The 27,240-nt window shown below is 45.6% G+C and overlaps 3 protein-coding genes and 2 pseudogenes across 3 annotated transcripts; 3 read left to right on the top strand and 2 right to left on the bottom strand.

Moving 5' to 3' along the window:
- Nucleotides 1-802: 802 nt before the first annotated feature.
- Nucleotides 803-1,834, bottom strand: LOC136523022 (cytochrome P450 709B2-like). The gene is made up of 2 exons (XM_066516804.1): nucleotides 1,359-1,834; nucleotides 803-1,264 (listed from the first exon to the last, which is right to left on the bottom strand). The coding sequence occupies exons 1-2, from the start codon at nucleotides 1,680-1,682 to the stop codon at nucleotides 812-814; spliced, it is 777 nt and encodes a 258-aa protein (XP_066372901.1). The 5' UTR covers nucleotides 1,683-1,834; the 3' UTR covers nucleotides 803-811.
- Nucleotides 1,835-1,872: 38 nt separating this feature from the next.
- Nucleotides 1,873-2,911, bottom strand: LOC136523021 (putative cyclin-dependent kinase F-2; annotated as a pseudogene).
- An 8,278-nt stretch (nucleotides 2,912-11,189) lies between these two features.
- Nucleotides 11,190-14,336, top strand: LOC136521276 (glutamate receptor 2.5-like). The gene is made up of 4 exons (XM_066514984.1): nucleotides 11,190-12,567; nucleotides 12,667-12,979; nucleotides 13,105-13,511; nucleotides 13,591-14,336. Exons 1-4 carry the CDS (start codon nucleotides 11,611-11,613, stop codon nucleotides 13,978-13,980), a joined length of 2,067 nt encoding a protein of 688 aa, XP_066371081.1. The 5' UTR covers nucleotides 11,190-11,610; the 3' UTR covers nucleotides 13,981-14,336.
- Nucleotides 14,337-15,334: 998 nt separating this feature from the next.
- On the top strand, nucleotides 15,335-20,096 carry LOC136521277 (glutamate receptor 2.8-like). The gene is made up of 5 exons (XM_066514985.1): nucleotides 15,335-15,558; nucleotides 17,746-18,014; nucleotides 18,133-18,445; nucleotides 18,567-18,979; nucleotides 19,076-20,096. Exons 1-5 carry the CDS (start codon nucleotides 15,351-15,353, stop codon nucleotides 19,631-19,633), a joined length of 1,761 nt encoding a protein of 586 aa, XP_066371082.1. The 5' UTR covers nucleotides 15,335-15,350; the 3' UTR covers nucleotides 19,634-20,096.
- Nucleotides 20,097-20,854: 758 nt separating this feature from the next.
- On the top strand, nucleotides 20,855-21,940 carry LOC136520230 (uncharacterized; annotated as a pseudogene).
- Nucleotides 21,941-27,240: the final 5,300 nt, after the last annotated feature.

Raw genomic sequence — 27,240 nt, forward strand, 5'->3', positions numbered from 1 at the left:
TAGCGGCGTGCTAATCAGTGAATGGAAGCTCACTCTGTTGTGAATTGCGTGACAATCCCAACGGTCCAAGAAATTGCACTGTTTGTAAGTAGGGAAAATATTATACAAATAAGAAATGATGTCTGGTTGGCGGTTGCAAGTTGGAAAAAAATATTATACAAACAAGAAATTATGTGTACCCTTTTGAATTATTGGGCTAACTGGGACGTCTGAAATGAAATCTACGTGGGGGTTTCCTCTCCCCCTCACAGTCGACCATAAAAGAATTATTATTTATATAATTTGTGGAAGAAAAAAAAAGCTATACTCACAATTTGTCGACAGAAATATGAAACAGAAAAAAAAGATACTCACATAACTTGTGAAAACAGGACATAAATTGCGCAAGCAAAAGTTTCTGGTACAATTTGTTAAAACAAAGAATTATGCGCAAAGTTTCTTAACAAATTTTGTTTGCACAAAATCAGCCACAAACAATTTCTGAACAAAATTTATTAAATCATTTAAAAAAAATCATGTATACTAAAATTTGAATGGATTTGAGATGCGAAAGAGGAGAGAAAAAAAGTGACATCTGCCGCTAGGGCCCGCCGAAATCTGCCACAAGGGGACTACTCAAGTCTCGCTTGCTCGCTGGGGGACCGAACTCCCCCCACCAGGTCGACGTCGACCTCCACGGCCCATGGGGCGTCCACGCCGTGGAGCCGCCGTGGAGCCTGCTGGAGATAAGAGAGAAGAAGACACAAGAGAAGGTGACACTGACACTAGCATGAGGAATCACGGGATGAGAGGGGTCGATAAGGCACATGTCTCAACTAGCCAGAGTGTGCGGATCCAAGAGCCTGAGCACGACGGGGAGCCCTTTCGACGGCTGAAACGTCAGGAAGTCGGCCGGCGCGTGCACGTACTCCGGCGCCAGCTCGAAGGCGAACCGCCGCAGGATGAGCACCAGCGTGGCCTTGGCCTCCAGCATCGCGAAGTCCTGCCCGATGCACGACCGCGGGCCCAAGGAGAAGGACAGCAGCGCGTTCGGGTGCGCGGCGGCCCTGCCCACGCCGTCCCGGAACCGGAGCGGGTCGAACTCGCCGGCGTCCGCGCCCCACACCTCCTCATCGCGGTGGAGCATCGCGAAGGGGATCGCCAGGTGCGTGCCCTTGGGCACCTTCACGCCACAGAGGTCCACGTCCACGTCCGCCGTCGCCTGTCTCACGATAGTGTTGACCGGGCCGTACAGCCGGAGCGTCTCGTACAGCACCATCGTCACCTGCAGATTAACCACGGCACCGTCGATTTAGTCACAGGAGTCTTGTACTTCTCGTTGATGGCCGACCGATCAGGGCTTTAATTTAATTACTTACAAGCTTGAGTTTGTTGAGGGCCTCGCCGTTGAGGGGCACGTCGGCGCCGCCGCACTCGCGGCGCACCGCCTCCCTGAGCCGTTGCTGCCACTCGGGGTGGGTGCCGAGGAGGAACATGGCCCAGGTCAGGAGGTGGGCGGTCGTGTCGTGGCGAGCGAAGAAGAACGTCTTGCACTCGTCGATGATCTCGTCCATGCTCATGGCCTGCCGCCCCTTGCTATAGTCGTCGCCGGCATTATTGGCCTCCAACATGAGGCCGAGCATGTCGTTGCCGTAGCCTTTGGATTCCTTAGCCGAGGCCAGGCGCTCGTCGATGATGGCCATGAGCGTGCCCCGCACGGTGCGCTCGAGCTGCCACCGGCGCACGTTGGCCTTGATCGGCACATTTTATAAAACAAAGTCTGACATTTTATTGCACTGAACAAATATTACACTGATCAATTCCTGCTACAAAGATTGGTCAAACAACAAATAAATGGCAAGGAAGCAACAATGAATTAGGTTGCTTCATAACATTATATGAATCAGCTAAGCCACTACAATGCAATGAAATAGTCCCTGTGGTACTACAATCCTACATCAAGAAACAGCTACTATCGATCTAATAACTAAACAATGTCATTTATCCAGGGTGACTTGAAGTTCTTGAACCACGGGTGCTCAAGCGCTTCCGCTGCGGTGAGCCTCTTCTCAGGGCAGAAGGCCAGCAGGCCCGTCAGCACATCACGACCATCCTCCGACAGATCTGCCACGCACTCCGGATCAAGCTTCCCCGCAGCAGAGGCCATCCGATCTCGAAGCTCGGACATCTCGTCAAGCATCTCCGGCCCTGTCTCCGCCTGGAACAGAGTCTCACCGCTCAGAAGCTCCGCCATAACGCGCCCGAGCCCCCACATGTCGACAGCAGGGCCGTAGTACCAATTGCCGTTGAGCAGCTCCGGCGAGATATACTGCAGCGTCCCGACGGGGTACGCCTCATGCTCCTTCCCGGCAGGCTTCTGTCGCGTCGCCGATCCAAAATCGCAGACTTTGAGCTCGCCGAAAGGGCAGACGAGGATATTATCTGGCTTCATGTCGCGATGGATGAAGCCCACACCATCTTGGCAGCGCTTACGTGCTGCCGCATCATCTCGCGGACCACGTCCTCGGACAAGGGCCTCCACATGGAGTCGCGCAGGCTTACCCCGCCGTGGACCAGCTCCAACACAAGGTGGACGTCCCCGGTCCTGGGGTCGGCGGCCACATCCTGGATCCCGATGATCGACGGGTGGCCGCGGCACGCGTGGAGGCAGCCGGCCTCCATGGCGAGCGCGCGGCGGTCGGGGTGGCCGATCCATTTGAGCGCCACCTTCTTGCCGGTGCAGCGGTCGCGCCCCCTGCGCACGACCCCTTCGGCGCCCTCCCCGAGCACTTCGAAGAGCTCGAACTCGTCGATGCTCCGGAGACCGCTGTGCCGCGGTCGCTTGTTCGCGTCAGCAGCAGCGCGTGCTTCTTGGTCCGGTGCCGAACGCTTGCGAGCCGTCGGCACCACCGCCACAGACATGATCTGAACTTGCGCCATGTTTGCTCGGCCATATTTTTTTCAACCAACGAACCGTATTTTTCTCTCGTAACAAATCAGTCAACGGAGCGAACAGGAGAGAATGGGAGAGGAGGCAGTGGGAATCTGGGATCGAAAAACGAGCGGAGAGCAGAGAGAAAGCGAATTGCGAATCCAGATGGAAAGAAGCGATGGGCAGAAGTGGAGGGAAGGGGAGCCGACAGCTGCTATTGTGGTGGCCGGCGGCGTCGCTCTAATGCTTACGACTCCGACTCGAATTCAATTTTTGGTTTCAGTAGGATAAGGGGCTCGCGTTTTCGGCTTTCGCGGGCGCGCGAAAATTGCTTAACTGCTCTGGGTTTCTGACGGCGAGGCTTTGCTGACCTCAGCAACGCTACCTTACAGACGTCAGGACATTATTTTGCAAACAAAAGTTCTTTCAAAAAATATTGTTTGTTCTTGTTTGTATGATATATATAATTTATGATTGAAAAAATAAAAAATACATTAGCATGCACAAAATATTAAAATCAACAATAGCCGTAGAAAAAGTAACTAGTATGAAAAACAAATTGTTGTGTGGCAAAGAAATATATATAAGTCATCTATTAAAATTAAATTAAATTTGCATGAACCAGAAAAACTTTACTTTCATGAATGAAAATAACACGAGTAAAATTATGACGAATAAAAACATACTACCATAAACCAAAAGTAATGTAGCGATGAAAAGAAGATGAAGGTATCATGAATAAAAATTGGCATCACAAATGAAAACCAATAACAGAACAATTGTCACGGCGAAACAAATATTTGCCTTCTATGAAAAAAAATAAAAAAGTCTAAGAAAAAAAGGAACACCCCTCACAAAAAGGAAAAGTATTTGACATGAGCAAAATCATCATATGTTGACATCATCATCAAATCTCTTTTGCGTGTAGGTGGGTCGACCAATCTTAGATACTCCCTCCATTCTAAATTATAAGTCACTTTGACTTTTTTGTGTATCTTTCAATAATCATATGTTTTCCATATGCAGGTGGACTTATATGAAAATCATCAAGCTCAGCAAGATCTACAACTTTGTAGCTCATTTTTTGTGTTTCAAACCATATTAGTCTCGAAATAATCAGTACAACGTTTAGACATACAACTTGTTTCATATTTGAAGGTAAATATAGATTGAATTCAATATTTGTTTCATACCATCATGTCTCGTCATGTATAGGAGTCTTCTATTCCAAGAGAATGCAAACCGCTATGAAGTTCAATGACCATTTTGCCCTTGTATGTGATCAATGGACCACCCCCGTGGAGTGAGGTAAGGTCAAATCTTGCTTCACTATGAGGAAGATGAGGTAGAGGATGATGAACGCCTTGGGGTCTGGATCTTCCTAAAAAATGGGGTGTGGAGTTGGAGATGGAGGGTGGATTCAAGGCATGGCTCCTTAGGTTTTTTCCTTTCTCCATGGTAGAGAGAGATAGGAGGAAGAATATGAAGAGAGAGTGAAAGGGAAAGTGGAAGAGGTTAATGTTGTGTTGCTGCTGGTTGAGCTGACATGTGAGGCCTAGGGTTGTGGGGCGTTGGCACCTGACTGCATGCATGTGCTGAGTCACTGCAGGATTGCACAGACGGTTCAACGACCCAATTTGACTTGGCTAGTTGATTAGTCAACACAGTGTTTGCATGGCACTATCGGGTAGTCTGAGAAGCTATGTCGACTAGTTTGAAAACAAAGTCTTTACTAGGATTTGGTAGGGTGGCATCCTCCCTCTTGAACGGGCATGCATGGAAGTGAATTGACTAGCAATGCCACCGGAGATCGATAGGTGTCATAATATAATGATCACACATGACTTTAGAGCCAAAGATGACTCGAAATTAAGGTGTTGACAGAGGGTGTGAAGTGTCTTAGCAACATGGAAAACATATCCAACCCTAGGGTGGCCCTAGTAGCCAACTTGCTCGCCCACTAAGATTGAGGATGGATATGTTGAGTACATGATGATTGATGCCCAAAAAACGGGTTGAGCCGGGATGAGCATGGACTTGCCACACAACTGTACATTTGTTGAAAAATACTGCTGAAGTAGTGCTGAAGAACAGGACGATTATTGCCTATTGGTTGGGTTCAACATAAATGTACTCCAAACTAGGAGTATCTGACAAACCCATCTAAAAATCCTTAGGGCACGTATAACGGACGTTTTTGAGACGTCTCCGTGCCATCATTTTTGCAAAAGCACCCCTGGCAGACACCGGAGACAGTGAGGCCGTCGTCTCGTGAGACGACGGCAACGGCTCATGCTCCCAGGTGTTGTCGCCGTCTGAAACAGCGTTGTATGGAGCGTCGTCTCCAGGCGGCGAGGCGAGGGATCCTGCTGCGGCAAGCAGGGAAAACAAGAAATGCGCCAAAATCCAACCCCCACACGGCAAATCCCCATCCCCCTCCGATGGCGGCAACGGCGCTACCGCGGCACCCTTCTCCGGTCATGTACGATGGCGCTGGCGAGACTGGTGCTCCTCCGGGCCCGTGTCTGCCTCGCTGTGGTGCCTGTTCTGCTGATGTACGAGGGCGCTGGCGAGGCTAGGGGTCGCCCTCACCTACGATGGGTTCTGCTGGTGGTCGACGGGTGAGACCCTCAAGGCAGCTGGGTCCCTGACGGCACCACAAGGCTCGCTTCGCACCTACTCACTAGGTGTTCGATTCAATGTCCCACTAAAGTATTTGCATTCGTTCATAAGGTATTCCGACATTTCTCAAAGTGCTAAGATCCTACATGGATAGGTCCTCAAGTCTAGGATCTGGCTGCTTGGTAATCTCCTGGTAAAGGTCACCTGTTTTAGTTGCAAGGTATTAGTTCTGAAGCTATCAAGAAGAACTTCAGAAATCACATATTCAGCATATTAAAAATGCAACAATCGGATGCTTATAAATATACTTGCATTTTATATTTATTAATATACCATATTAAATCGATGGTTTAAAAGAAATAATATATTTGTGTTCATCTTACTTATGCTTGATCTTGTTTGTGTCAAAGAAGCAACAAAATGTCACACGGAGATCTTATTCATGCTTGATCATAGATGCATGTATGTATTTAATAGTTTGTAGACAGTCAAATAAAGGGCTCATTGTATAAGTTGTCTGCTGTCTATTTAGCCGTCTGTATGTAAGGTATAAAAACTTACGGACAACGAGCCTTCTGTGCGTTGTACATGCCCTTAGCTATTGTCGGCAGCGGCAGGCAGGTAGGCAGGCCTTGACCGGCGGACGGATCAACATGCTGGTAGATTATGCTGGCTTGCTGGGGTCTGGGGAGGGGATCGGAGCGGTTGAACGCGCGTGCGTGGCCTCGTGTGTCTCGACAGACTCGACTCTCGAGTCGTGTGTTGGACGAACGTGTGTTTACAAAGCTACTACGCGTCGATCCGCCCCGGCCCGGTTGGCGCCGGCCGGCGACTCGTCCAGGGACCGCGGGCCGCGACAAGCGTCATGTGCGGCGGGGCTTCCGATCCGGCCAGCCAGTTTCTTATGGCTCCGTCCGACGTCCGTGGGCCGTGGCCACTGGCCAAGGTGCTCGTTTCGTTGCACGACAAGAGGGCGTCAGAAATGACGTTGATGCGCTGACGACGCGACGACGCACGCTCACGGGACTGCCGTCTCCCTCGGCCTTCTTCTATTCACGCCACAGATGCCTAGAGCTGCTACAGTACCTGCGGGCGAACGAGACGCCACTCTAGGTACTAGCGAACCTAGAGCCGTCCACTGATCACCGACCATATATAATGCCGCACGACGACGCGCGCGCGCGCGCTGCTCCTTCCGCTGGTCCCTTACTCGCCGGCGCCGCGGCCGTCGTCGTGCTGGTCTACCTGCCGCTCCTCGCGGTCGCGGGTGGGGTTCCCCACGCCCACGCTGGAGCGGCCGCGCAGACGACGACGGCGACGGTGCCGGTCCACGTCGGGGTGATACTGGACCTTGGCACCGGGCTGGGGAAGAAGAGCCTGCTGAGCCTGGAGATGGCGCTGGAGGATTTCTACGCCGCGCACCCGGCCGCCACCACCAGGGTGCGGCTCCACGTCAAGGACTCCGAACGTGACGTCGTCGCCGCCGCCGCCGCAGGTATATACTGTATACTGTATACTGCATATATATCTCCTTCACTTCGCTGCTTGTGATATCTAGCCGCTTGCACTTGCATGGCTTCTTTCAAATGTATGCGGTTCTGCCTGTATGCCTTTTCAGCGTTCTATATTATTGCAGTAATCTGCAATTGTGCAAGTACAAAGAAATTCTACCCTTCTTTCCTCTTTATTAGATTTCTATTCTTATATTTTTGCATTTGGATTAAGATTCCTATTCCGGTTACTCGGAGTTGGAGAGATCTAATTCGATTAAGATTCCTAGTTGATCATATTGTTATATTTTTCCTATTTGGTTAAGATTCTTATTCACTCGAAATATGAGAGATCTAATTGGATTAGGATTCCTAGTTATATAAAGAGAAGGGTTATAGGCGGTTTTCTACATTCATAAAGTTAGTTAAGGATGGCCGGACCAAATAATAGGTGGGGAGAAATTTTGCCTTTTTATTATTAGGTATAGATATAGATATAAAATTGTATTTCATAATTAATCTAATAATATTTATTTTATATGATAAATGTTAGTAACTCTCTTTTTTATAGATTTAGTTCAACTTAAAGCTATTTGATTTTTCAAGAAGGTGAGAGTTACATTTTTTTTAAAAAAAATGGAAGGGGATACTATAAATTTGATTAGACTTAAGCTAGTTTGACTTATATAAATCTATAGTTATATTTCTTTTAAATCAGAGAGAGTAAATTAGAAGCGCCGGTTTTTGGATAAGATCGGCCTCAATCTCCGCAAGCAACCGGCGTGAGGTCTGACAAGCAAAGCTCGCTTGTCAGTGTAACGAGTACTGACACCTACTAGTACTGTACCTAACATCATAGGAGTATATATATGCCCAGTGGCTTCGTTTTCTAGTAGGTAGATTTCGATCTCGTGCACCTGTAGCTAGATGACAGCCAAGAGTCCAGGAATTATTTTCTTTCTGCTCGTCTTGGAGTTGATGACGCTTCATGTGTTTGTTGTCCATGTCCTACCTGCAACGGCTGTCATTTTACACCAAACATGCATCGTGCCCTTGACCATCAACCATTGAACTGGATAGACGATAGACCAGTGAAAAAGGCGTCTTTCAGCAGGCTGACCAAGGTTTTCCACAACGTAAAGCTTCACTAGTGTGTGTGTGTGCGCGCGCGGCATTCCATTTGTTTGATTGGAACTGCAGAATGCAGAGCAGAGTAGAGGCATGCAATGATCTCTTACCAGGCTTGAGCAAATCAATTGATGTTAATGCTAGGTTCTGATCCTTGTTGTCAATATCACGAGGAATCTTTTCTAACACCATAACGTGCAACATCACTCCCTCCTGTAGTAAGACCCACAATACAGAACTGAAAAATCCAACTCGCTTCTTATCTCCTTATCTGGCCGGATGCAGCAACAAATTTTTAGGAGCAATCGCTGGCGTACCCAAATTGTGCCGCTGCAATGTTCAAGCACCACTAGAAGTGACGCCCAAAACTCAAAAAAAAAAAAAAGCACTACTTCATCGCTACACTGTGGAAGGCGAATACTTAATGAATTTCTCTCTTTTCATAAATTGTTTTTCATCACTCCAAGATCTGTCCTCTTCACGTCTGAGTCTTCTCAACGGTGGCACCCTCGGAGCAAATACATGCGTCGTGGCAGTCTAATGCAAAGACGTAGTACAATACACTTTGTTAGCAGTCCTATGCTGCAACCACGCTGTGGTTTCTATAACGTTTACGTCAACAAACACTACCTTATGCAAGGTCCATACATTTGATTTGGAGCACTTCCTACCTTTTGGTGCTGCGATTTTTGGGTTCAACTTCAACGGGCCCTTAAATCATACCACTACTTTTTTATTTACTCTATTTCACACTTACTCTATACATTATATCTATTTGGCCTCCAAACTAAATGTTACAAGTTCATACAAACGACTAATATTTACCACGAATTCAAACATGTTAATTAAAATTGAAACGACATGGTTCGTCGCATTAGATATAATCAATCACAACATAAAATCCACAAACATGAAACACAAGAATGCATCAATTGTCTTCATTGCCATCACCATCACTAGCCTCACTAGCTCCACCCAGTGCACCACTTGATCCACAGAAGCTATCTTTGAATGTGTCATCTGTTGAGCACTTGAGCTACAAGTTGTGCCCTCAACTGCCATCAGATATGCTCTCACATACATCTCCAAAATGTTGACAAAACATGATCTTTTGTTCTTAATCCCACCTCAACCTCTGCTTCTCAATGTCAGCCTTGCGCTTCTTTGTCTCCATTTTGTGCTCTTCTACCGAGACCTTATGCTCATGTATAATCTTGCTTTCCTTTATCTCTCTTCTTTTAATTTCTCTTTCTCCAAAATAAGATTTTGGAGGACCTCTTTGTATGGTCCTCGATCCCCTCCACTCCTCGATTTCTCCTTCGCTTGCTTCCTATCCATTGGCCCTCTTCTTTCCACTTGGCATGGATGAATCGGGAGTGACACTTTTGTCACTTGCCTCTCTTTCTTGCCCATCAACCTAGGGATCTTTGGTAGGCGTTGAGTTATTTGTCCTAGGCTTCTAGAAATTTTCAAGTGATGTGAATTGGGATATTGTGAAAGTATTGCCAAACTAAATATGCAAGACAACACTTTATGGAAAAAAGGCATCAATTAGAGTTTCTAAAACTCCCAAAGATGACAATTTAGGAATACCATGGTCTTCAAAGCTACGTATATAAACAAACTAAGGGGCAGTTTGGCTGGTCAGTTTTTCAGCCAGAATTCACCGTTCTCGGCTGAAAACACTGTTCGCTCTCTCACAAATTCCTCCAGACTTATCCAAATTCCTCTAAATTCCTCCAAGCGAACAGGGCATTAGTGCACCAAATATCCCAAACCTAAAATACTCTACAAAACCAAAATTTTCTATAAATGAAGTTTGAGAAAAAATGGATTATTAAAAATGGTCTTGTGTTTTTATTTCGAAGAAAAGAGATCAAATGCTGAAAATAGTACAATGTAGGGTGTTTTTGGAAATGTAGAGAACCAGGAGCAGAAAAGCAGAGCACCATCGCAGTCGCAGTACCCTATCCCTATTTATTAGAAAAAAAAGTCTACTTAACCCCACTTATCATACTTGTCTACTTCACCCCCTCAACTATGAAACCGTCTGTTTTACCCTCTGAACTATCTAAAATCGTCTGCTTTACCCCTGGGCGGTTTTTCAGCGGCGGTTTCGCTACAGTATGATAGGTTTCATAGTTGAGGAGTTGAAGTAGACCAAGTATGATAGGTGGGGGGTTAAGTAGACTTTTTCCTATTTATCAGTGATTTCAGTCTTTTTTTTCTCCAGACCTCTTCACGGATCTGCGCCTATCTTTTAGAGCGCGTCCATCGAATGGTCCCTCTCTGATCTCCTGCCTGCAGGTAAGATCCTGTGGCCTCCTGATTCTTTTCCCTTTTTGTGGGATTCCATTCTATTTTCCCCGTGAGTACACTCTGCATTTTCGGTAGGTAACTGCACTCGAATTCGGAAAAGAAAATTGCTCTTGAATCCTGGCTAGTAATGATTCAGCTCCTAATTTCTCTGTTGCATTCTTGCAAGATTTTTTTTAGGTTCAAACCGGGGGGAATGGGGCGTGGGCGGGAGATCCGCACATGATTCATTCATTTTCGGCCTCAAAACGGCCCACAAGATAATTCAGACGTTTTTATTGCAAATTTCTACATTCGAATCGGCAATGTAATTTCACGCAAAGTATGTTGTAAAAAAATTTGAATTATTGCAAGAAATTTGAATTGACCTAATATCTGATTCATGAAGGCTCGCCTCCCTTCTCCCAAAGGGGAAAGGAAAAAGAAAAAGGAGTGCCATTCATAACAGTTGCAACCTTACAGAAGTGCCATCATTCTTCTTTAACTTCAACGATATTTAGTTTTTTATTTATCTAGTTTATGAAAAAAGTTTTTTTCCTTGAAATCCCTTGAAGATAGGTATTAGGCATGAAAAATAAAGTCAGGTCATTCCCTGAGAAAACTTCTTTCTGTTGTCTTGTAGTAATTTTCAGAATATTGGATGACCTCAGCATTTTAACATTGATCTAGTTCCACAGCTTGCTAATGTTAACTTGAATTTAAAGAGAATTTCCATGTGCCACATTTGATGGTACCTTTGTCCTCTTTCTTGCAGCAGTAGATCTCATTCATAATGACAAGGTCAGCGTTATCATTGGCCCGCAAAGCACTTTACAAGCTGAGTTTGTTACGTATCTAGCGAACAAGACCAAGGTTCCTGTCATTAGTTTCTCAACAACGGGTGATGCGGCCACTCAGTATAATGTCCCCTACTTCCTTCGAGCTTGTGCCAAGGACTCCTTCCAGGCTGCTTCAATTGCCGCCCTTGTTGAGGTCTATGGCTGGAAAAACATTGTTGTTGTCTATGAAGACGACAACTATGGTGTGGGTATCCTCCCCTCAATTGCTAATGCCCTTCAAGATGTTGAGGCACATATCGTTTACCGTGCAGCCATCCCCGCTTCTTGCCCTGATTATCGCATTGATGAGGAACTATACAAGCTCATGACGATGCAGACACGTGTCTTCATCGTTCATATGTTGCCAGGCCCTGCTTCCCATTTCTTTGCACGGGCTTCAGCAGCTGGTATGATGATAGAGGAATATGTGTGGATTGTCACGGACAATGTTGGTGTCGTCCTTGATGTACTTCCCCAACATACTATTGAAAACATGCAGGGTATTGTCAGTTTTCGGCCATATGTGGCAAAGTCTGCAGGGATTATTGATTTTGTGAGTCGATTTGATGCACTATTCAGAGCTAAGTACCGACAGGCTCATGATGTAAGGATTACAAGACCCACTGTCTACCAATACTGGGCGTATGATGTGGCATGGGCAGTTGCAACTGCAGTTGAGGACACTAAGAGGGTTGGGTTCTCAAATATAGGTTTTCAGACACCACAGGATGTGGGCAAGAACTTAGTTAATGGTCTCCTGGCCTCTCCTGTTGGGCCAGAACTCCTTAGTTCCATTTTGGAAGCAAACTTTAATGGTTTGGCTGGGAGATTCAGGTTCGTTGATGGGCATACGCAGGTTCCCATTTATGAGGTTGTTAATTTGGTAGGAGAAAAAGCAAGAGGCATTGGATTTTGGAGCCCTGGTTCAGGGCTGTCGAGGCTTTTAGAATCGAGCCCTGTCGGAGACCAGGTTAAATCTTCAAGCGCTGGTGAAGTTCTAAAACCTGTCATTTGGCCAGGAGATTCAACCATAGTGCCTAAAGGTTGGGACTTCCCAGTAAATGCAAAGATACTCAGGATTGGCGTACCTGTGAGACGTGAGTTCAAATTTTTTGTGAATGTTGAGGCTAATCATAATACCAACGGATCAAGTGTTAGTGGTTACAGCATTGATGTCTTCGAGGCTGCTGTGAATAGACTTCCATATGCTCTGCGCTATGAGTACATTCCCTATGATTGTGCCAATTCTTATGACCAGTTGATATCCCAGGTGTACTTCAAGGTTAGCCTTTCCTTGCTAAATTGCTATCACATATTTTTCCCTGCCCAATGATACTTACATTCCTAATTCCTCCCCTTGTTTTTCCTTATTGGATGACAGAAGTTTGATGCAGCAGTGGGTGATGTGACAATTATTGCCAATCGATCTAGATATGTCGACTTCACAATGCCATATACAGAGTCTGGTGTCGCAATGCTTGTCTTAGCTAAGAATGATGGTAAAGCAACCATGTGGATCTTCTTAGAGCCTCTAACAAAGGAGCTCTGGATTGCCACTATGGTATTTATCTTCTTCACCGGTCTTGTTGTGTGGACGATTGAACATCCTACAAATGATAAATTCAATGGATCAAGATGGAAACAGTTCAGCACAGCATTCTACTTTACTTTCTCCACTTTGACCTTTTCTCATGGTATCCTTGTTTTGCATAGCACTCTGAACTGCATTTGTCTTTGTAATATTTTGAACTCAAAGTTGTAATTTTTTTGTTTCATGCTTGAATTCTTAATAATACATTTTTTATTTACTTTGTGACAGATCAAATTCTCAAGAAACTTCATTCAAAAGTTGTGGTGGTGATTTGGTGCTTTGTGGTGCTTGTATTGGTGCAGAGCTATACAGCAAGCTTGTCATCCTTGCTTACTGCTAAGAGGCTCCAACCTTCGGTGACTGATCCGATGCAACTCTTGCGCAATGGAGATTATGTTGGGTACCAGAATGGATCATTTGTGTATGCGACGCTTAAGAGACTCAAGTTTGATGCGCAAAAGATAAAGGTCCTGAGCACACTTGAGGAATATGCGAAAGCATTGAGGACGGGATCAAAGCATGGAGGGGTGTCAGCCATCTTTGATGAGATCCCCTATATAAATTCTTTCCTCACACAGTACGGAAAAGAGTTCCAAATAGTTGGCCCCATCGACAGGACTGATGGATTTGGTTTTGTAAGCTCCCTGCAACTGTGCCATAGACCATACAATCTTCATGCCATGCTCACCTGACCATCAATTTTATATTCTGCAGGTTTTCCCTAGAGGCTCCCCGTTGGTGCCCGATCTGTCAAGGGCCATCTTGAACATAACTGAGGGGTGTGAAGGATTTCAGATTCAAAAGAAATGGTTTCGGGATACAGCTCCTTCCCATGATTATGACAATCCCGATACTGATTCCGTACGTCTAGGTTTAGAGAGCTTCAAAGGTCTCTTCATTGTCAATGGACTCACCCTATGTGCCATGCTGGTAATAAACTTCATGCATACCAATTGCACTGAGCCGAGAAACTGTAGTCTACACCGGGTTCATAGCAGTAGAGAAATTGCTACTGACAATGACGACCCACAGCAGGGACAGCAGTTGCAGAACAATGACGCTGCCCTTCCTGAGCCTCTTCAGGTTGAGAGGGGGACCAACTAGATTGTTCTCATCAGGTTGGTTCCTCAAGGTTTGCCCCTTAGGCTCCAGCTGCAAAAGAAATCTGAAAACAGAGGATGATATTGTTCAGCACATTTCACCTTGCTGGGATGGTGTTGCTTGTGTTTGCGTAAGTAGTGGTAAATTCTAGGGGAGTATGGGAGCTTTGAATACGCAGTGCTTATGTTTGTTTTTTAGGTTTGCTGAAACTACATTGTGATCAACTTTGAGTTGATGTTATTCTTTTTAGAACTACTTGATGTTATTACTGGACTGCTGGGCATTTTGATATCACACAACTCTGAATTGCTCGATGTTCCTTGTATCAGACAGTTACCTGATTTAATTAATGAACATTATTTTTGACCTTGCCGTGGTATAAAATTTCGTGGAACTTGTGCCTAGTTTCCTAGATAGATATACTCGTCTTCTGTCTCTAGAAGTCGAATTGCTAGCCGTTTCAAATATACTTGTGGCAACTTTCCTAAAAATAAATAAAAATATATATACTTGTGGCAACGAAGATTTAGAAGACTGAATTCAAGTCTGTGGACCTGCACACATTGAACAAGTAGCCAGTGTATTGGCATATATAGCTCTGACTGAAAATTTAGGTCTACAGATGACTGATGTAGGTAGCTTGAATCGGTCATCTGAAGCCACGGCCTCCACATCTCACAATCTCTTGTGCGAGTATACTTGTGCACTGGGAGCAGAGAGTGCAGACATCTCCCTGCATCTCGCATGCTACCTCCAAGTCTCATGCATGCAGGCTCTGCTCAAAGACTTGGGTTCCTGAACAAAACCTGCAGCTGCAGCAGAACTGCAGAAGACTGATTGCCTGCCTGACCACTGACCAGTGACCACGGAGGCACTGACTGACTGACCAAGCGTTCTGGGAAATAATCTTTCAAAGTCAATTGATCGAGGGCATGATATGGAACCCTAAGCCCTTAGTTTCCCACGTGGAGAACTTTCCTTACTTCATTCTCTCGAAATTCGAGCCCTGCGAAATCGTCGTGGTTCCGAACGCGGCATGGATGACGGGGTCATGCATGTATAGGTGGAATGGAATTGACAGACACTGATGCCGCCGTGGTCCGTGGAATGGAATGCCTCCTCGATGAGATCGACGTCGAGGCCTGAAAGTGATGGCACCCACGACTGATGAGTGGTGAACGGCCTCTCGTCACTTCGTCAGCGCCTCGCGAAACTTTGACGAAACGGGCCTTGTGACTCGCTGCGCCCGCACTCTTGGATTTTACAGGGAACAACTGTCCACCTCTGTAGCAGGTATATATTGGGGCAGCAGCTGCGTAGGTTGCAGCGTTCAGGACTTGAGGTGGCAGACTGGCAGCACGATACGCGTGACCATGCAAGGAATGGAGTGGTGGGCGCGGCGCTGCCGGCTCACCGTCGCTCTGCTCATCCTGCTCGCAGTCGCGCATCCGGACGTGTTGGCGGAGGCGGCGGCGCCGCCGGGAACCGGCGGCGTCGTGGGCGTGCACATGGACCCGCACCTTATCGGTGGTGCAAGCGGAGATGATGATGTCGTCACCCATGCAACCGCACCACATGCTGGTAAGAATTGCCTTCCACCTCGCTCGTGTCCTATCCTACTCGTACGTGGGGTATCTCGGATCCATGCCTATGGTTGTACTATTTTGATTGAAAAAGATCGGATTGGTAGCGAATTTCTTACCAAAGAGCTTATGTTTATTATTATTTATCTTAGATTTGTTCGTATAATCGTATTTACCTTGCGAATTGAGCGTAGCTCAGCCGTTAGAGTTCCTTGCAGTGGAACCTATCCACCTGGGTTTAAGTCATCGACCTAACACGGGTGCTCATATTTTTCTAGATTTATTCTAGGTTTAATCTGACACGAGTGCTTGCATTTTTCTGGATTTATTCTATGATTTAACGGCGTTATTCTTTCAGTGGTAAGTGACATGCCTGTCGACAACGAGACGTCTGTGGTGACTTCATCAATCTCGAGATTTGCCGGTCCAACTCAGTTCTTTGAGGTGCTCGCATTTTCCTGGATTTATTCCAGGTTTAACCTGACACGAGTACTCGTATTTTCCTGGATTTATTCCAGGATTTAACGGCTTCAGTGGTAAGTGACGTGTTCGTCGACAGCGAGACGTCTATGGTGATTTTGTCAATCTCGATATTTGCCGGTCCCACTCAATTCTTTAGGGTGAGTGTGCGCTAGTGTATGTGAGTGTTCAACTGGATCTAAAAAAAAATCGTATCTACCTTACATTCTCAAAGTACTTTTACGTTGCAATGAATTTCCAAATGAAAAGCATTAAAAATTTTGCGTACCCTACGAGCGGTTTTTCATTTCCACGACTCTTTAAAAAACGATTTTTATTGGGTTAACATAAATATTAGCATTTTTTAATAAATTCAGCTAAATTTAAAATTATTTTTGACTAAAGCTAGAGTTTTATGAACAGAGGAGGGACGATAACGCAACCACGCAGAGAAATAGAAAATTATATTAGCTAGACTAGAGAAAAGACTCAGTCAACAGTTCACACCCTCCTTTCCTCCAAACTTCCAGTTCTCGTCACTGGAGCTGGAGCCGGAGGCCGGAGCCCATGGTTCGCTCGGCCGCTCCTCGAGGCGATCCTGTCGCACTTCGCACGGCGCCGCTCCGCTCTACGTGGAAGAGGAGCGGGAGGTGTAGGGCCCCCCGTCCCCGTTCCGCAACTGGCGGCTCCCGTTCCCCCGTGCAGAGGCGCAATCCCGGAATAGGAGCTCACCTAGCGCCCCGGCCGCCCCCTCAGGGATGGCGCCGCCTCCACCTCCGCCACCTAGTCCCAAGTCCCAACTGGTCTGACAAGGTTGCTGTTCTGTCTCGCTTTATCCACCCGACGAAATGAATGTTCTATTCTGAATATGGGGCCTCTGAGGTCGGTTTTGGGAGTAACCATTTCGTTTGCCTTATCATCAGAAGCCGAGAAGGATATCTGCATTTGCTGTTCTGTTCTGTTCAAGGGCTCAAAGCGTGGCCTTTCAATTGTACGCTGGTTAAGGTTAGGTCTTAGTAATTTGTTGGCCACTTCGAATTTTTGTTCTTAATGCATCAGAAAGTGGTACACACTGTTAACGGGAAACAAATTGTATTATAAAACTAGACATTCCTGATACCAACTGTAAGTATGATGCAACAGGCTCAATTTTTGGTGTGGGTAAAAATTATTCAACTGCAGGGGGAGTGAAAGAGGCGAAGTTTGTAAATTGGCTCTACCTTTCTTCTTTTTTTCACCTGGGAGCCCCATGGTTTTGATGCGCCTGACCTTAGATGGGCGGTAGGGATGATGTCAAAGACAAAGCCAATCAACTGTTTATCTTAATTTTCCCACATGATTGAGCATGGAATTGAAATGTTAAATGGCAATCTGAAGTCAAAATTGATGCATTATAATGGTAAAGAAAAAGAATTGTCCAATACATAGGGAGTGCTTTGATTTTCCACGTTCACTTCTCCAGGACTTGGTTGGGACAATGTTGAATCGTTGAATCTTAATGGTTGGGACAGTGTTGAATATTAGTGAGATGGTCTTCCGTCCAATCGCCCATTGTAGTATTAAGTGCAATTCCACATTACCAATATTCCAAATAATAGTCACATGTTGGTCATTAGTGGCAGAATTATTATAAAGCCATGCCATTTTCTTCATTTTCTCAATAGGCCATGAGAAGATTGTGCTGTTACATTAAGATGATCCAAACCTTTCCTTAATCCATATACAGAGGGAACACATGGCAGAGAATTAGCGAGAAAAAACTCAGGGACGGCGTCCAGAGGCTGTGAGAAGAAACTCAGGATTGCTGTGCCACATAAACCTGGTTTCAAAGCTTTTGTGAATATTACTCATCCTAACACTGAGAGACAAAAGGTCACTGGATACAGCATTGATATCTTCAAAGCTGCTATGGAGATGCTACAGCCTAGTCCACAATATGAGTTCTATGCCTTCAATGGTTCTTATGATGAGCTAGTACGCAGTGTATCTCTAAAGGTGGGCCTTACTTCAACATGCTTAGTTCGCATCATTTTACAAGGCTGGATTTACAATGTTTAAATTTCTTAGTGCATTTGTTTTTGTTTCTTCTGTTCATTTCCTGTGGAATAAACAGGTGTTTGATGCAGCAGTTGGTGATGTGACCATAACCCCTGAACGAATCAGGGAGGCAGATTTTACAATGCCATATGCACAGTCTGGTTTGTCCTTGCTTATGCTCTCCGAGAATGACTCCAAAACAATCCAGTGGATATTTTTAGAGCCCCTAACAAAGGAACTTTGGTTCGCTACTGTGGGCGGCTTCTTGTTCACTGGCTTTGTTGTGTGGATGATTGAACTGCCCAAGAATCCTGAGTACCAAGGGTCAAGACTGAGACAATTCAGCACTGCTTCCTACTTTGCTTTCTCCACTTTGACGTTCTCCCATGGTCAGCACTTTGAGCTCAAACTTCTTTACAACATGTCAATATACGATGGTTTATAAGTGGTTTAATAGTTAGTTATCATAGTTGTAGGATGATCTCAAATAATGCCTCTCTGTTTGTACAGATCAAATAATTAGAAGCCCTCTGTCAAAAATTGTCGTTGTGATATGGTGCTTTGCGGTGCTGGTTGTAGTGCAGAGCTACACCGCAAACTTGTCATCAATGCTAACTGCAAAGAGGCTCCGGCCAATGGTGACTGATCTCAATCAGCTGTTACACAATGGTGACTATGTTGGATACCAGTATGGAGGATTTACTCGCTCCTTTTTGATAAAGCAAGGTTTTCCATTGAATAGGATAAAGGCCTACAGCAATCAAGAAGAATATGCTGAAGCTCTGAGGAAGGGGTCTAAGAATGGAGGGGTATCGGCTATTCTTGATGAGATTCCCTATTTGACTTATTTCCTCTCCAACCCTCAATACAAGAAAGAATTCCAGATGGTTAATCGCATGTACAAGACCCTTGGGCTTGGTTTCGTAAGTTGCTTGCATTAGTGCTTTGGTATATTCGATATTCTAAGAGCCATGCTTCTAATGCTGAGTAACCAAACTAACACCACGTTTTGTCTTCAGGCATTTCCCCTGAGCTCTCCACTGGTACATAATCTCTCGATCGCCATCTTGAGCCTAACAGGAGATTATGAGGGCCCACAAATTGAAGAGAGATGGCTTGGTCCAGCTGCACCATCTGTGGGTGACAGTCCGATCAGTGGTTTCACGGCACTCACTTTGCAAAGTTTCTCTGGTCTCTTCATTATCACTGGATGTATCTCAGCTCTCATGCTGCTCATAACCATTGTCAGATTGGCCTATGCAAAGTACAAAAGATCTAAAGGTTCTGAATTGCAAAATGCTGATGGATACGCTGGAAGTGTATGTCTTGGTGAGTCCGTTGAGCTACAAAATGACAGGGGAGATGGCTCTGTACCCGATCAACATCTACATGAAATCAGGGATAACAATTACCAAGATTCCAAGGAAGGCAATGGAAGTGCCGCTAATATAGAGGCTGGTCCAATGCAGAATGGCATGTACAACGGTCCAGTGCCTGCTGATTGTGTTCGGATCGAGATGGGAAGTACTGGCCAAGGTGTTGGCATATCCGTTTGGGCTTTTGATTTGGAACAGTGACGTGGGAGCAAATAACAGTTCATTATTTATTTATTTATTTGCAGATAGTCACTGAATCCCTGCAGAATTTCCTGCCATACTATCAGTCATAGTGATATTTAGATGTTTTAACTGCTGATGTTTTGAGTCATCAATTGAAGTTATTGTCATTTGATGGTCATTTAAGAAGAAATAGAGTTGGAACCAGAATGCCCCAAAATAATCAACTCTGCTTTTTTTGCCAAAACAACCGCGTACAGTGGAGAAGACCTTACTCACAGCTGATTGGCTATCGTCCTGTTCCTCGAGCATACTCCTGGTTGTGGTGGTTGTCATGTCACAACAAATGTAAGGTCTTCTTTTGGCTACTTCTAGATGATCGGTTAAGTACCGGAGAGCTATTGAAGTAGAGGAATATGGTCCTCGATGACTATAACTGTATTATCTGCAATTGGGGACTGAAGAAAGTCTAGTGCATCTGTTTTTGGCCTCTCCTTTTGTGATTGCTTGTTGGAGGATTTTTTTTTTAATTTTAACACTTTTTGAAAACAAATTTAAATCTAACATCTTCGGTTTTTTTTTTAAACTAACACTTTTGGCCGCGCCTATTTCCCTGGCGCGGTCAAATGCCTGTGCCGCGCCTGGCGCAGCAGAGGGCTGACGTGGCGGCGACCAGGAGCGCTGACCTCTGACGGGGTAGGGCTCTGCCGCGCCACCGATCTTGGCGCGTCATTGCTGCGCCCTGATGCATGGCGCGGCAGAGCCGAATATAGCTCCCACCGCGGCCTTCCTCTTCCCGTGCCCGAGCAGCCACAGCAGCACAGCCTGGCCACCGCCACGCCCGCCTCCGCCCGCGCCAGGCCGCCGCGCCACGAACGCCGGCAGCCCGCCCTCCACCCGGCCCTCCATTGCCGCCTCCCTCCCCTCCCTTCCATTCCCCGGTTGCCTCCCTCCTCGTCCTCGTTTAAGGTAATGATGCACATTTTATTTTCGTTTGTGGCTCCATGGTGGATAGGATATTATGAATGAGAGTTAAGATTAGGAGAAAGATTATGTATGAAGGAAGATATTAGTTTGATTTTGTCAATGTTAAGGTTAATTATTTAGTTAGAAGTATATTTATCATGTATTTTTTTGTTGCTATAATTGTCGGTTATATTATTTTAGTTGCATTGCAAATGATTATATTTTACATTAATCTTCGTAGTTTTTATTGATATTTAATTTGAACCGTTGTATTAGATGGAAGACATGTTTCGGGAGTAGTTATGACGAAAACGGGGTCGTCCTAGAGAATTGTACCACGACGCTTCTAGTAAAGATGCTCCCGTTCCTCCTGAACTACCTGTCCCTAACTGTGACTGTGGGCGTCCGGTCGACGTGTTTCAATCGAGACATCCGGACACAGCGGCTCGTTGCTTCTACACATGCAGTCGTTTTAATGTAAGTAATTGTTTTCATATGTTTTTTTTCTTCATATGTATTACTAGGTTACTAATATTTTGTTGGAATTTTGTTATGTAGGCCCATGAGAGGTGCTTTTTCTTTCAGTGGATCGACGGTGCAGACAAGTTTGACCCCAGGTACCTCCTTTTCGACAATTGGTGGAGGGGGTGAAATCCACGAGAGCACTTCCAGCGGTGGGTTCCACCTCCCCCTAACCCCCCTCCAATGACGGGTAAGGAGAAACACTTAGCCGCGGTCAGACGACTCGAGGAACCTCCTCTGTTTCATTGCGGAGACCGAGCCGTGATAAACCCTAACAATACGTTGGAGTTTGTGTGTCCAAACAAGCATGAAGTAAGTGCAAATTGTATTTGTTGAAATATTGAGCTATATGTGTCATGTACTAATGTCACCTTATTCAGGTGTATCAAATGGCGAAGTGTCGTTTCAAGAAGTGGTTGTATGGTCCTAAGAACAAATGGCCCGAAGAACCTCCAAAAGCAAAGCAAAAAGAAGAAAAAAATGTTAATTTACAAAGCACTGCCAGTCAAGTGTGAATGCGGTGTTAAATCCAACTACGGTTTAGTCCCTTCGGAGCTTGAAATAGGTCATTATTGCGGCCATATGGTTGACTACGATGAGGTTGTTTTAATTTTGTAGTTATCATGAAATCGTAATTTGTTTCTTTTGCTAAGACATATATGATATAATTTTTCGTTTGAACAGAGCACTAGAAAATGCAGGTGGGAATGTTATGATGGTCAAGCTAAGTTCCTGGATGAACTAAAGGGGAAGCAAGTAATTGCACGGAAGAGGGGATATGGACCTGACTACGTCAACTTTTTCGTTAAACATCACAAAGACAAGATGCGTGAGTTTGCTAGACAGCGCGGTATTTATAACCCGATCGATGTTGGGCTTAACAAATGGGGATTGGAGAGACGGATGACGTTAGAGGAGGAGAGGGCAAGGAAGGCGGAGCAATTTGCTTAGCACGCCAAGCCTTTCCGTACGTCACATCGTACTGAACAAATCCAGATATGGACTGTTGTAAAGAAGACACCGAGATATCGTTATTGTCATCAACGAGCCCCAATATACGACGGGCAAGGTAACGTGCAGTGAGCTGCTGATGATTTTCTTTCCCCCTATTGTCTAGGCAAGTGCGGGGCTCAACAACTTTAGTTATCCTGCACTTGCCATCACTACTATGTCTTCTTCGTGCATTTAACCTCCACAGACAACCGTTTTTACATATCACGTGGTACCTCAACTCCTGGTCCGAATAAGTCACGGTGTACGGCCTATGGTGGTACACAGCATAGTCCTGAAGGAAGAGTTTCATCTCTGACATTGTGTTGAATATCATCCCCTTCCTAAGGATTTCTTTCTCATGGTTGTACAATGAATTCCTACACATCTGGAGACTGGTGTCACAAACTGCCATGTCCGTTATGCTGACATCCCTATAGTTTGGAATATCCCTAAAAGGTACGTTCTTCGACCTTAGTTGCTCAAGCTCAATCGCTGTGTAAGATGGTGGTGGAACATACTGTTGCGCTTCGCTAATTCTAGCCCATAAATCATATGGGGTATCATCTACAGCCAAATCTGTGACTAGTCTACCCTGAGCTTGGGCACCATGCAAAACCTCGGTTGGTACTGGTAATGACATAGTATGAACCGGTACTGCCATGGCATTAGGCGATGTTGGCATAGCATCTGTACCTCCTTGGTCATCATCATAATCGTCTGAATCACTACTGACTACATCACCGATCCTGTCCTCCTCCTGCTCCTCCTCTTCCCGTTCAAACTCATTCACATCGAAGTCATTACTTATACAACCAACTGTAGTTGAATGAAATTGCTCCTGCGTCAACTAACCGTCTAAATCCATGTTATCCTGAGTTGCTTCCCTTTCGACCCCTAATTCTTGGTCATTGCCTCCAAAACCAACAATGGACGGGCCGTCATGAACACCCTGCATCCTGTACCCATTCTCCACCACCACCTTAGCCATGGGCACATTGGAACCTTGGAGAACTCTATTGTAACGGGACTAGTGAACAGGGCCGCGTGAAAGGTCCTAATGGCTAGAGGGGGGGTGAATAGCCTAATAAAAATTTCTACAACAATACTTAACCAAATGGTTAGACAATTATGAGGCGAAGCAAGTGTTGCGCTAGCCTACTCAAAATACAAGCCACCTACCACAATTCTAGTTTAGATAGTGTCAATTCACATAAGAGCAATGACACTACCCTATGTTAGTGTGCTCTCAAAGGCTAACTAAAGAGCCACACCAACCAAGCATGCAAGCTCTCACAACTAGCTACACTAAAGAGCTTGTCAACTAGTTTGCGGTAAAGTAAAGAGAGTGATCAAGAGGGTTATACTGCCGTGTAGATGAATGAACCAATCAATCACGAAGATGAATAACAATGATGACCAATCACCTCGGAATCAATGATGAACACAATGATTTTTACCGAGGTTCACTTGCTTGCCGGCAAGCTAGTCCTCGTTGTGGCGATTCACTCACTTGAAGGTTCACGCGCTAATTGGCTTCACACGCCAAACCCTCAATAGGGTGCCGCACAACCAACACAAGATGAGGATCACACAAGCCACGAGCAATCCACTAGAGTACCTTTTGGCGCTCCACCGGGGAAAGGTCAAGAACCCCTCACAATCACCACGATCGGAGCCGGAGACAATCACCACATCCGCTCGACGATCCTCGCTGCTCCAAGCCATCTAGGTGGCGGCAACCACCAAGAGTAACAAGCGAAACCCGCAGCAAAACACGATCACTAAGTGCCTCTAGATGCAATCACTCAAGCAATGCACTTGAATCACTCACAATCTCACTATGATGATGAATCAATGATGTAGATGAGTGGGAGGGCTTTGGCTTAGCTCACAAGGTTGCTATGTCAATGAAAATGGCCAAAGATGTGAGCCACAACCGGCCATGGGGCTATAAATAGAGCCCAATCAAATAGAGCCGTTATACCCCTTCACTGGGCAAAACGCGCTCTGACCGGACGCTCCGGTCATACTGACCGGACGCTGGCCCTCAGCGTCCGGTCGCCCGATGGACGCCACACGTCATCAGCTTCAAACGCTGTACGTCAGATTCCAACAGCTACGAAGCTGACCGGACGCTCTGGTCAAAACTGACCGGACGCTGAAGCCCCAACGTTCGGTCGTTTCCAGTAAGCTCCCCGAGGCATGTTTTTTCGACCGGACGCGTCCGGTCCACCTTGACCGGACGCAGACCAGCGTCCGGTGCTCAACCCTACCTACTGTGCCGTCTGACAACTCGACCGGACGTAGCCTTTCAGCGTCCGGTCGCTGAGTGACCCAGCGTCCGGTCAGTAGACCGACGCCAGCATCATTTCGACCAACTCCATTTCAACTCTAACTTCTTCACCTTTGCTCAACTGTGCCAACCACCAAGAATTTTGCATCCGGCGCAATAGAAAATAGACATTGCATCCGACGCAAGCTCGGCGGGAGGGAGAGAGGGACCCAAACCCATCTCAACCCTGCAAACACCTTGTGCACATGTGTTAGCATATTTTCACAAATGTTATCAAGGGTGTTAGCACTCCACTAGATCCTAAATGCATATGCAATAAGTTAGAGCATCTAGTGGCACTTTGATAACCGCATTCCGATATGAGTTTTACCCCTCTTAATAGTACGGCTATCAAACCTAAATGTGATCACACTCTCTAAGTGTCTTGATCACCAAAACAAAATAGCTCCTATAAGTTATACCTTTGCCTTGAGCTTTTTGTTTTTCTCTTTCTTCTCTTCAAGTTTAAGCCCTTGATCATCTCCATGCTATCACCATTGTCATGTTATGATCTTCATTTGCTTCTCTACTTGAAGTGTGCTACCTATCTCATGATCACTTGATGAACTAGGTTAGCACTTAGGGTTTCATCAATTCACCAAAACCAAACTAAAGCTTTCACCGCGCAAGGGCATGAGGACATAGTGTGCCCTAGTCTTCCTAGTATCAAACCTCCCATTCAGTGTGAAATCACCGCCAAACTTTGTATTCAAACGGACACAAAGGTCGTTGAAGTTAGGAGGTTCATCAAACCATTCCAATTCTTCTTCCATATCCTCAAACATACCATCTTCTCTCCTAACACTTCCTCCATACAAAACTCTAACACAACAATCCATCTGCAAGACCATTTCCAGAAACTTCATCAAGTCGTCGAAATCGTCGTACGTAATATCCATAGTTTAATAACTATACTCGCTATACTAACTATACTTTAATAAGCTATACTAACTATACTTTAATAATTTAATTAACTTTATTAACTATAATAACTATATTAGGGGAGTACCTCGCTGCAGCGGCCGTGCCGTGCCGTAGCACGAGGGGGTGGCGCGCCGACGTGTGGGCGCGGCATCCGTGCCGTGCTCGGTGATGGGCTGCCTGGAGAGGGCGGACGCGGCTGGCTCGCTGGCTGGCGCGGAAGCACATGGGCACGGCGGCCGGCGTGCTCTGCGGCGGCCTGGCGCGGGCGGAGGCGGGCGTGGCCTGCTTCGCGGTGGCCAGGCGCTGCGCTGCTGCGGCTGCTCGGGCACGGGAGGAGGAAGGTCGAGCTATATTCGGCTCTGCCGCGCCATGGATCAAGGCGTGGCAGTGCCGCGCCAAGATCGGTGGCGCGGCAGAGCCCTGCCCCGTCAGAGGTCAGCCCTCCTGGTCGCCGCCACGTCAGCCGTTTGACGCGCCAGCATGCATGGCACGGCACATGCATTTGGCCGCGCCAGAAAAATAGGCGCGGCCAAAAGTGTTAGTTTTAAAAAAAAACCCCGGAGGTGTTAGATTTAAAATTTGTTTTCAAAAAGTGTTAAAATTAAAAAAAATCTTGTTGGAGCACCTTAGGCCTCACAATTCACCAGCACACTGACCTGTTTGTCAGTTGTCACCTTGGCATCTCTCAAAGATCAGCTGCATCTTTCCTTTTTCATGGAAATCTTAATCACTATGTGTTGGCCCATCTGGCCGATCCCGATGCAAGGAAGTCTTCAGGAAGGAATTTGCTCAAGCTATTCTCTGAGGAAAGCAAAAAATTTGAGCCATTTACTAGTCTATGTACTATGAATCAATTTATTTCGAAATACTGGACAAATTTTACATAAATGAGTCAACAATATTGGCTCCGTTCGCTTCGCTGAAAAAAAAATCGAAACACTGTTCCGGTTAATTTTTTGTGAGAGAAAAACACTGTTCCGGCTGAAAAGTTGAAAAAGACGGATTATAAGAGAAGCGAACATGGCAAATTTATCTTTGCCAATAATCTTTGATAACTAACGTGGAAAACACAAATACTCAAGGTCTGTTTAGCAAAGCTCTCCCTCTTTATTCTCCTGCTCCGGATATAGTTTCTGCTGTAGAATTAGTTCCAAACGATTGCCAAGTACTCACTCTGTCCCTAAATAACTGTCATTTTAGGGTTTCGTGTCGTGAGTTTGACTAGATTTATACAAAATGTGTACAACATTTGTATCTCCAAATAAATTTATTATAAAAATAGACTCAACGATCTATCTAATGGTATCAATTATGTACTATAAATATTAATATTTTTAATATAAAATTAGTCAAAGTTATTTCTCGACAAGCGAGAACGACAGTTATTTAGGGACGGATAGAGTAGTATGTTCAGGGTGGAGTGGGTCTGCTTGTTTATTTCTTGGTGGGCCTGGCCGTGGGTTAAAAATTCGGTCGAAATCCGACCTCAAACTTTTGCTGGGTGAAAGTTCTTTATCTCGGATGGGTCAAGTCAGGTAATCTATGATCAGGTCTATTGTTTATCGAAGAGCAACAAAAGAAGTATCTAATAGTCTCCAATAGACATGAGCAAAAGTTAGTCGAGCCAGGCTAAAAAAACGGTTGGATTTGGGCCTAGGTTTTATGCCTTAGACCCATCATTTTGGACTAGGCTCGGATCGGCCCGAACCTTTTATTTTTTTGGTATACATGTAGACCATCCACGTCCCAAGGTGGGATCGTACACAACATACATTAAAAAGTAGTCCAAAATCCATTTTTGAAAAACGGCTAAGGTAAATGAATGTTTGCCTCGTAAGATCCTTACTTCTCGCATAGTTATCCTTTTTAAACAAAATTTTCAATTTTTTAT

The sequence above is a fragment of the Miscanthus floridulus genome, chromosome 18, assembly GCF_019320115.1.
Source record: "Miscanthus floridulus cultivar M001 chromosome 18, ASM1932011v1, whole genome shotgun sequence".
NCBI classification, from domain to species: Eukaryota; Viridiplantae; Streptophyta; class Magnoliopsida; order Poales; family Poaceae; genus Miscanthus; species Miscanthus floridulus.

Bases quoted from the DNA above. Each gene is read 5' to 3' on its own strand.
- LOC136521277 (XM_066514985.1), top strand. From the start codon at position 15,351: ATGCAAGGAATGGAGTGGTGGGCGCGGCGCTGCCGGCTCACCGTCGCT. The intron at 18,446-18,566 runs GTCAGCACTTTG...CTGTTTGTACAG, and splicing joins CACTTTGACGTTCTCCCATG to ATCAAATAATTAGAAGCCCT. The intron at 18,980-19,075 runs GTAAGTTGCTTG...TTTTGTCTTCAG, and splicing joins AGACCCTTGGGCTTGGTTTC to GCATTTCCCCTGAGCTCTCC.
- LOC136521276 (XM_066514984.1), top strand. From the start codon at position 11,611: ATGACGATGCAGACACGTGTCTTCATCGTTCATATGTTGCCAGGCCCT. The intron at 12,568-12,666 runs GTTAGCCTTTCC...ATTGGATGACAG, and splicing joins TATCCCAGGTGTACTTCAAG to AAGTTTGATGCAGCAGTGGG. The intron at 13,512-13,590 runs GTAAGCTCCCTG...TATATTCTGCAG, and splicing joins GGACTGATGGATTTGGTTTT to GTTTTCCCTAGAGGCTCCCC.
- LOC136523022 (XM_066516804.1), bottom strand. From the start codon at position 1,682: ATGGCCATCATCGACGAGCGCCTGGCCTCGGCTAAGGAATCCAAAGGC. The intron at 1,265-1,358 runs GTAAGTAATTAA...GTTAATCTGCAG, and splicing joins CCCTCAACAAACTCAAGCTT to GTGACGATGGTGCTGTACGA.